We start from the raw sequence: 10,805 nt of genomic DNA, 5'->3' as shown, positions 1-10,805 counted from the left end.
CTGGTCGTTATATGAATTTTTCGGATAATATTTTTTTCACCGCTGAATCCAGGCTAAAATATACTGAAATTGATTGTTTAACATTTCTTAAGAAAACCAAACCAAACTATAAACTGCAGATCATATCCTGGTTTCAATTCAAACGGATTAAACAGCGGCCCATCAAAAGATTTTACCCGACACATAGGTGGCATTGGGTTTTTTTTAAAGGAGGGAACCTGAAGCACATAAGTTGTAGGTCACAAAAAAGAACAAAATATGGTTATAAGGATCGGGCCCGTAGCCACCTCGTAAAATTTGGTGGGGCTATGGAATTTTTTGGAGGGGCTGAGGATGTGCGGCCACCGCGAAGCGCCGAAAGCGTGAGAAAGGGGCGCGGGGTCTGGTAGTTCTCCCTTGACAATTTTGAAAATTTGGTGCTCTCTCCTCACATCTGAGTGCATTCCTGGGCCTCAAATTGAAGTGCTTCGGGCAGGGTTTTATGGCTGATTTTTTTTAAATTTCCTTCTTCGACTCCTTTCCGGCACGGAAAACAGAAACACGCGTCTTTTTGGACCGAATATTCGAGCCAAGAACGATCGGTGTACCACTTACTTTGAAATGAACGAGTCTGTTTCCCAAACGTAGTTTTCGGTGGGTTCACTACACGGGGCTGGGCTGGCACATCACCGCCAAGATCAGATGGACAAGCCGCTTTCGTCTTGGACTGGACATCAGGCGGTGAATCGTTGGAATGAGGTGCTGCTAATCCTGGTGCCAGTGTGGTAGACGATGTAGTCAGGTCATCAGAAGACGATGGTCTCTTTCTAATCACAAATACATCCATCGTCTTGTCTTCGTCGCTATCGAATTCTCAATCTCAAAACATTCGAAAATATTCTGCCAGTTCTGCCAGAGCAAATGTCAACACTGGACACGAGTCGAATGCTAGGTCGGTGGGACTCAATCTGATTAAAACACAGATCCAATTTCGTTTCGTTTTTATAGTTCAAAATTTCGATTTTACTTGTCTTTGTATATGTAGTGTAGGTCATCGAAAGTATAAAAAACGAAACGAAATATAGATCTATATTTTAATTAGATTGGGTGGGACTACGCGAGAAGAGAGGAGCCGCGAGTACGTGAGTGTGATGAGCGAGTACACATGTTCAGTAACAGTAGACCAACACGCCTCACAGTAGTTATGTACAACGCAGGTATGGTATCAAGACAAGAGGATCAGGAGGTGATGATGACAGTCAGGCCTCGGTGGACCATGCTACGAGCCTACGGGACGGGTCGTCTACCAATTTGAACACTCCTAAAAAATCATTATTGTCGGCGAAATATTTGGGGGGGGGGGGGCTAATTCGATTTTTTTTTTCGAGCCATCCCATAGCAACCACGTGGCTACGGGCCCCGTTAGGGTGATGCCCAGAAATGAAAAGTATAAAACCAGGAGCTCAGAGTTTCAATAAATGATATATTGTAATATCAGGACGGGGAAAACAATTGCAAAAATGACGGCAAATGGTGTTTTTAGCTTATACACAAATTTATCTTGTGACAATCTTATCATTTATAATACAACGACGTAAATTTAAGACTAAGATGGGACCTCAAGCTACGTAAGAACATTGAGTATTTATTGTGTAATATAAGTCATTGAAATTCACCAATTATAATTTCATATTCTGTCATGCAGTAAGCAACCTAGCCGTTATAATTAACTGAAAACAAAATATAATCGGCGAATGGTAAGATGTTTAAATGAAAATGGGTCCCAACGCTACTTGTCTGCTCCATCGGGGCTTATAGAGATGACGTTACGCCGCGTGGCGTGCTATCGTGTATATTTTACAGGGAAAGCTGCGGCCTGTCGTCGTGTACACGCATGACCTCGGTTTTATCTTGCCATCCGAAGGGTCTAGGTGGTGTACACTAGGCCTTCCAGCCTCCACAACTGACATTTTCTCGGCCGATGGGGGCAAACTACGTTACAAAGTCCCGATAAATGTCTTTGGCAAACACCAGGATCGATGCCAGGACCTCCAGTAGCTATCAAGCCACACATGGAGCCAGCCGTTGGCAAAAGGCACTGCCCGCCCCCCACCCCCCTGAAGAAAATGACTTGCCATCTCCCCCCCCCCCCATCTTATTATACCACCATTACAACCTAAAAGATTTTTGTTTTTCATAGCATCATTTTATTATCAGTGATGAGCACTCATTTAGTATCATTTAGGCTCATTGGGTTATATTTGACCCAAGGAAAACAATTATTGGTAATTCCAGAAAATGACACTGACAACTATTTTTTAAAACTTTTTTGGTAATAAACATGTTCTATAGATACCACGTCCTATTAATTTTAGAATAAATAATTTAGCAAAAACCTGTAGAATTTTCATGAGAAAAAGTACAAAATGTAGAGTTCACGTATTGCTGGAGAGTACAGAGAGGGAGAAATGGGGTTTAACGTCCACTCGACACAAACTAGGTCATTTCGGGACTAACATATGGTTTAATTTTATTTCATTAATTCGCATGCGCGTAGGGGTCTTTAGCAGTGGGAGGAAACCGGAGGACCCGGAGAAAACCCACGAGGTTGGACAGGCGACCCTACTCCTTGTCACGTACAACCATGGATTCGAAACCACGCCAGTTGACTAACCATTCGGCCACCCAACCCTCCTGGAGAGTACATCTTTGTAATGAGGTTAATTTATTCAAAGAATATATGTCACCATCTGTTTGTTCCAGAAATGAGACTATGGGCCTAAGTGGTCGTAGAAACTGATATTTGGTTTGGGTACATGGCATAGGCCCCTGGGCCCTGTTTCACAAAAAACTTAAATCTCGCCAAAATCTTCTTAAACTATACTTTCATCCTATTTGTGAAACAATACCCTGAAAAACATGGGGTAAAGTTTAGCCTCGTGGGCCTTACTTAAAGGAAAGAAATTTGCACAAATGCTGAATAAATAGAAAACCAGTTTAAAAAGGCCAATATATTACTAACGAACTGATCTGTCCTTTTGATTTCAACATCCCCGATTGTACTGTCCCGTTAAGCTGAAATATTGTTTACCGACTACTGAATATCACAACAGTTTATCTGAAAATGACTGAGATACTACGAGCGTATGTCAACGAAACGTTAAAGTTCATCCAATTGCATTGCTAACGATATTAAAGGCCCATCAATCATAATAATGGTTTGACGACATTTATCCCTATCCAAACACGGCTACAACTTATCAAATATTAATCAATAAAACAATAATTTTGAGCATGGTGACATTTCATTCATAATTCCCAGATTAATTAGTAAAGCACACTTTCGGAGTCCATTTCGTTTTATTTGTTATTGCACAAATATGTCATGAGAATTATTATATTAACAGACCTACTAGCACAATAAGTCATTACCAACTTTAGCCATTCAACATAGTTCGTAGAAGCTATAAACAGATCTGAATTTTGGATTCATTCTTTATCAAGGTAACTTTGTTTCTTTCTAAAATTATGAATTGTTTTACTATTAGTACTCTTAGAATACACAAAAGTGTCTCTACTACATTTTTTCTCTCTCCAAAATTGGACGGTGCAAACGTTTCTTAATATAAATTGTATTTTGTCTCATGTTGGTCTCCCGTCACTAATACAGCGAATAAAGCAATATTTTGGAATGTTTAAGGACCGATCTTATTCAGAATCAATTCTGTTTTTTTGTAAAAAAAAATAGATATATATTTGTCACGGTACCCATAAAGAAATGTTTATATTAAAAAATGCCAGCTTGTTGCAAAGAACAAAATATTTCTGCAATAAATCCACTTTTTGAATTCTAGCGAAATTGGTATGGCGTCTGTTCTCCCAAGACATTCATTTTGTATGGTGTTAAGGTACTGTTGCATAACATGACTTCTTAATGAATAAAAGTAGATGTAGTCAGGCAGCTTAGGGATACATTAAGCGCCAAATGTTCCACAAATACTTACTACCGTAGATTATCATTTTTGATAGGCACCGCTTCCACTAAATATAGTATCGTAGTCATCTGTGATCGTCCAACCTGTATCACAGCTTCTAAACCACATTTTCAGGGCCAATGAATACAATTATCTAGAAAACATTATCTAGAAAACATTATGGAGGACATCATCTATATTTTAAAAAATCCGCTATGTAAAACCCTATCAAAATCTCCGCTTCTAAACACTTATGATCTCAATCTTTGTGTCTAAACCTAAATTTTCTTTTTAAATATCCTCGATGTACCAATATGTCAGCTTCTGAACCAGTTAGGATCACAATCTAGGCGTCTAAACATACATTTTAGGAGTATAGAATACTTGTCTGTTACCTGGTAAAGGATCAGATGTTTTATTTTAACACAAGAAAAAAAAAACGTTTAAGTAAGTTTGGACACAAATCTGTTCAAGAAAGTCGGGTCCTCAAATCAGTATTATCTTGAAGAACTGTAGGCAATGAAAATATTGCACGGAAATGAGTGTGACAGTATATTACCATGCCCTAGCTCTGTACATTCTCAGAGTCCATGCAATATTTTCAGCAACTACAATACATTCATACTAAACTTATTAGGCTCTCTGTGTATAGTTAGCTCATCTTCAATAGAGGACTTGATCTCGCTTGAACTCTGTACATCTTAGATGTTGTAAAACTCGCGGTCGTTGTTTCAGGAACACTAAGCGAATACACCCAAACATGAGAGAGAAAAATGGATTAACGTCCACTCAACACAAACTAGGTCATTTCGGGACTAACATATGGTTCAATTTTTATTTCAATAATTCGCATTCGCGTAAGGGTCTTTAGCAGTGGGAGGAAACCGGAGGACCCGAAGAAAAAACCACGAGGTTGGACAGGCGACTCTACTCCTTGTCACGTACATTGGGGAATCGAAACCATTCAACGACAGACTTTATGATACAGCGCCATCCACCCCACCCCCACATACACACCCAAATGCACATTTTTCAGAAAACGAATGTTCCATGTTACACCTTAAAAGGCGGGATATTTCGCTTTTCTTGATTACAGATAGTAGGTTATTATTATTTTGGGATCGGTTCTGTAGGATTCTGACCAAAATCGTATTCTGGGTTTAAGATTTATCTACAATTTGCTTTCCCCTCCCCCTCTAACTTCAGACTGGCCACGCCCCTAATCCATACGATTACCCTTTTATTTTATATAGAATGGTTGTCAACGAGCCTATCACCATGCAACTTACAAGTAGTGTGTTAACTATTCTTCTCTCTGCAATACTTGGATTAACAGTTTCATCAGATGTCAATCAACACCAAGTAACAAATACCTCTATGCAAGAAAATGGCACACAAGATTATTATTATTATACAGAGTCGTATGCAATCCCAGAATCACTCCAAGACCTGATGCAGAAACTAGAAAACAATTCTTTTATATCCCCTGAAGCATTATTCTATCTGAGTATTCCACTCCCAGAATGGCCATTGGAGGCAATAATTGAATATTATCCTAAAATTCAGTTACTTATATGCAATCCCGAGTGTATCGGTCTTAGTAATGTTACATATTTGCCAGATATAGACCTTGTCCATGCTTATGGTTTTAAATGCGTTGATTGTTTCTGTGACGATGAATGTAATATTTATGGTGATTGTTGCTTTTTGGATAAAAAGAGACCACCTCTTACGTCGTCTCCATTCCAGTGTATAGACCAAATAGAAAGCGTTAAGATGGACAAGACTATTTTATTGAAGCGGCAATGCCTCGAGAATTATACAAACGAAACTGTGCGAGAGTTCTGCAATGCGTTGCAAACTGGGTGCAGATCGTTGCCAGTGACATCATTGCGTGGTATATCGTACATTAATCAACACTGTGCCGTTTGCAATAACGAAACTGATTTTGAAGAATGGCCACTGAATGTTGATTATTCAGGTTTTGAATTTATACCTGGTACCTTAAAGGACGACGTAAAGGAGATATTTAACTGTCAGCGGTCAATGATATATGAAGTGCCATCTAGCCTTAGCAATACGGATTTGAAGCTCAGACAATGCGATAATAGTCTAACTGAGCACATGGTTAAGGAATGTAATGTTTCAGGCATCTGGACCGAATACAATTCGGCTTTAGCAGACGAATGCATGTACCATTATAACCCCATTCATTCAACTGTGGAAAGTATTCTTTTCCAAAATATATTTTGTTACCTATGTAATGGTTTCACAATAAAAGCAAACATGGGTGGTCAGCCTTTTCCCGTCGGCGACCTAATAAGCATAACCAGGTATGTTCAGAAGACGTGGGTAGCCCTACCGGAAGACTCTAATAATAAATATTGCAACGCTTCATCAGTATTTTATCACCCGTTTCAGGTAAGGACAATTCTTTAAAGGGTTTTATGGTTCATTCTCCGGTTGAAAAAAAAGAGGATCTCAGCCCCAATACTTCACACTAAATTTGAAAAAGAATATGTTATAAAACGTATCCTCTGTCGAGTTTACGATGTTTTCGAAAAAGAGGTCGTAACCCCAACGGAAGGTCACAGAACGCTACAATGCTAAAATCGACAGGGTTCGTCATCTCATGACCTAAATGCTCCACAAAAAATAAATAGAAAACACAATCATAAAATTTGTCCTTTAATGACCTCATCAATACTTCATACCAAAAACAATCTGTTAAAAAAAAGTAGCCGTTATCCCGTTCACACGGTTGTCCGAAAATGGGGCTTTACCCAAGAACGGAGGGTCACGATAGGGTTTGTTGCTTCTCTTGCTAGCACAAGCTTTTCGCAAAAAATGGGATGGTGGTATCTCCGGAGAACGAAAGTCTCGTGGACTCAATTATTCACACCAAAATTGTGAGACCTCTACCGCTTGATCTCAATTGCAGTGGTGGATCAGGGTAGGGGTCCTACGTACTGGAGCCCCCTAAATAACAGCATGCAAAATGTGCTTATTGTGAAAAAAAAGTAAATTTGAGACTTCTGTATTTGGAATGCAATTTTATTTGGAACCAGCTGCGCCACATATCACCACTGACACCCCGATTTTTCAAAATTTCTCAGAGGAGGACCTCCTTACCCCAAATCCTGCGTCAGCCACTGTTGAAATATTTGTATCTATAAATAGTGTTATATTTATTGACATAGCTTTCCAGATGGTAAAGTAGGACTACTTCGTGTCGGAATCGTGTTTGTAATGTGTAGTCTAAGTGGAGCTATTTTCTCATTTTGGGGTTGAGAAAAGTCTGTTTGGTGCTAAACGTCTATTTTTTATTTCAGAAGGTTTGTAAGGAAATAAAATGTTCGGATGGATTAAAATTAGAAAATGAGACGTGTGTTCCTGTAGATGAAGATCATGAGACGATTGTTTATCTTGTAATGGAAGTGAATAATAACACTGAATCGACGAATTTACAAGAACTGGTGGTTAACGTTGAAAATGATTTACGACAACTTATGATAACGAGATACATTGCGTTCATTGGAATTGCAGACGAACCCAATTCTACCGGTAACATATATTTGAACGTTTTTTGTCACTCCCATTTGAAAACTGCATTCAAAATGTTCTCGTATATAAAAAGTAATTGGAAGTTTGGTAAACAAGTAAGATCAACTGTTCTCAACCAATACCAAAACTGGGAAAACCTTTATCGCGTCATATCTAATGATGTAACTGCAGATTGTTGCGAGCACAACCTTACACAAAAGATGGATATGTCAACGGATTCAATTATTGAGTTAACTGAACAATATATTTGTCCTCATATACGTCATTATCAAGACGAATTCGAACCTGGGGGCAACGATACAAAAGTTTTATTAAACACTAGTCTAATTATCAAAGATGGGGATTATGACATTGATGCCAATAATTTCACAAGAATCTGTCTGCATACACTTAAAGAGAAATTTAACATGGAAGTCCTGCAGACCATGACTCTTGCTAGTCCAAGTTATTTTCAAAGAATTTTGGTCATTGTACGGATTACATTTATGACATTTTCTTTAGTCTCTCTCTTGCTAACCTTTATAACATATTGCACATTCCCGGTTCTCAGAAGTTTACCCGCAAAAAACAACATGGCGCTGGTTGTATCTCTGTTTCTGGCACAACTCTTACAGTTGAGTGGATCCCTTCTAACGAAAAACAATACTACAGCGTGTGTAGTTATTGGAGTGGCTATCCACTATATCTGGTTGTGTGTTGTATTTTGGATGAACATTTGCTCCTATCATATGTTTACTGTTTTTCGCTCATCGAGCCTTCTTTCGACAAATACAAATGCGCATAACCGAAGAATGATAAAACATGCTCTTTATGCAAATGGAGTTCCGGTAATGATCGTTGTCGTCGTAATGGTAACGTCCAAGGCCACATCCGGTACTCTTGGTTATGGTGGCGATATATGTTATTTATCAACACCATTTTTAGTGGGATTAGCCATGGTCTTACCACTATCATTGATTATTGTTTGTAATCTGGCTCTTCTGTCATTTACAATTTGGTCAATCTCCAAAGCTTCAAAAATCGCCAGGCAAACAGGCAAAGATCGCCACCACGTGATTGTATACATTAAGTTATCTACCCTTACAGGGTTGACTTGGACACTGGATATTCTGTCACACGTTATTTTTCAACAAACTTTGCAAGTTTTATCCACCATATTGAATTATGGTCAAGGCATTTTTATATTTCTGTCTTATATGGCTAACCGACGTGTACTTAACCTGTGGCTTGGTCTAAGCGGAAGAAAATTGCCAGAAACGTCACAAACTTCAAGTACCAGTAATACAAAAACTACACACATTTAATTTGAGCAGTATCTCTGGTAGAAGGCGGTATTGACCGAACGTATGTGAGTGTGACGTCAATGGCTGTTGTTCTGACACCGAAGTCAGTGACTTCTTTTGGCTGACCCTCTTCCTAAATTTTATGCTAAGTTTTAAGTATTGTTGTCTCGTTATTTATTGTTTTCTATTATTTTGAATATGTCTTATCATGCATTTCCTGGCAATATGTCACGTGTCGGTACAGGTTAAAGAAGTACAATGCTGTGTATCAGGGTTGCTGGACCATGACGTAGAACTATTCCCCAAAACGCTCAATGCAAGCTTTTTGTAAAATATAAATATGTAATTTCTTTTGTTTGGTTTGCGTAAACAATTAAATAGATGCTGTATGTTTAGTGTTGTGTTTCACTTTGACTGTTGGTTTCTTGAGGTTTCCGGGGCACCTTGAACTCAAATTGTCCCTACCACTCCATTGCATAAAGATATATACCACGGATCCCTTCATATGTGCGTCAGCAACATACTTATTCCGTCAATGTGGAATAGCATCATTCTATTGCGTTGGATCTCATTTTTACCAATTTAATGGCGAACTTGGTGTTATTTACAAGGATGTGTAATACAATGAAAGTAATACAACCGCTATTACAATAAATAAGAAAAATGTCGGTTTGTTCTGGGATAGCGGATTACTTCCTTGGTGTTGAATAATCGCGTATATATTTCGATACCACCTCTCTGTAGCGGACGCGATTATTCAACACCAAGGAAGTAATTCGCTATCCCAGAACAAACCGACATTTTTCTTATATATCGTAATAGCGGTTGTAATAGCTTTTATATGGCCACCTCGTGGGTTTTCTCCGGGTCCTCCGGTTTCCTCCCACTGCTAAAGACCCTTACGCGCAATTGTTGAAATAATGTTAAAGCATATGTTAGTCCCGAAATGACCTAGTTTGTGTCGAGTGGACGTTAAACCCCATTTCTCTCTCTCTCTCTTTTATATGGCCGACATATCCAAAAATTAGTATACTGTTTTGTAATGCGTTTAACATCCGTCATACACACAAAGACTAAGTAAACTTTTTCAAATTTATTAAATGAAAGCAGAATAAATACTTAACAAAATTCTCGAAGTATACTTAAAATGTTCTACTAAAATCGTCGGTCAACTAGCTAAGTGTCTGTTCTCAAGCGTAGCTAACTGTAGACAAACAGCCTAAGTTTGGTATGAGATATGTCATGTAACTCATCAAAATTTATTAGTTTTTAGTTCAATATTAAATGAACATTATTATAAGACATGCTGGTTGTATGAGCCCATAGGCCATGTCTGTCACCTCAAACCATCCTCGTTCACCAATGAGTATGATACAATCACAAACATAGATCAACACACAATAAACATACTGATATTATGTTACTTGACATATCCAAAAATAATTACGTTTAGATAAATATTAATAAAGATATTTCAAAATAGAAAATGTTCGTATTATGGAATTGCCATGTTGAATCAATCGGTAATACACAGTTTTGTAAAAAAAAATTAATTATCCACAAATGTTTCCATTTTACATGAAATTATTCAAATTGTGGATATGATAGGCTACATAGAATATGCATAATCTACAACATATCTTTCCTTTGTCGGTCCCTTTTAGCAATATTTCTAGGGCTATTGACTAAAAACTCTCTTGTCGTTGCTTGACGACTTTTATTATATAGGGCCAATGAATAACGGTCGATTTCTGGCATTTTTATTTAAATTAAGTATCTTTCCATTTCCTTTTCACACATCGTCATGTATATCATAATTATGTCAATAGGACTTGAAATTTCATCCGATTTTATCAAGAGTCATAAGTAGCAATGACATGAGACGAACTAGAGGGAGATGTAATTTTAGAGCAAGTAACATTTTGTATATTTAAATATGGTTATACAATAAATAGACTATAATATAAAATACAAATTAAAAAACACAAATACAAAAATCGGTTAG

General features: G+C 37.9%; 1 protein-coding gene across 1 annotated transcript; it reads left to right on the top strand.

Annotated features, from left to right (window-relative positions):
- The first annotated feature begins 7,286 nt into the window (after positions 1 to 7,286).
- On the top strand, positions 7,287 to 9,160 carry LOC126818742 (adhesion G protein-coupled receptor E2-like). Its single transcript, XM_050546291.1, has one exon. It carries the CDS (start codon positions 7,385 to 7,387, stop codon positions 8,819 to 8,821), a length of 1,437 nt encoding a protein of 478 aa, XP_050402248.1. The 5' UTR covers positions 7,287 to 7,384; the 3' UTR covers positions 8,822 to 9,160.
- Positions 9,161 to 10,805: the final 1,645 nt, after the last annotated feature.

This window comes from Patella vulgata, chromosome 4 (genome assembly GCF_932274485.2).
Source record: "Patella vulgata chromosome 4, xgPatVulg1.2, whole genome shotgun sequence".
In the NCBI taxonomy this organism is placed as follows: domain Eukaryota; kingdom Metazoa; phylum Mollusca; class Gastropoda; family Patellidae; genus Patella; species Patella vulgata.
This window is presented reverse-complemented; position numbering and strand designations above follow the sequence as displayed.

Excerpts from the sequence above, each read along its gene's own strand:
- LOC126818742 (XM_050546291.1), top strand. The coding sequence starts at position 7,385 with ATGGAAGTGAATAATAACACTGAATCGACGAATTTACAAGAACTGGTG.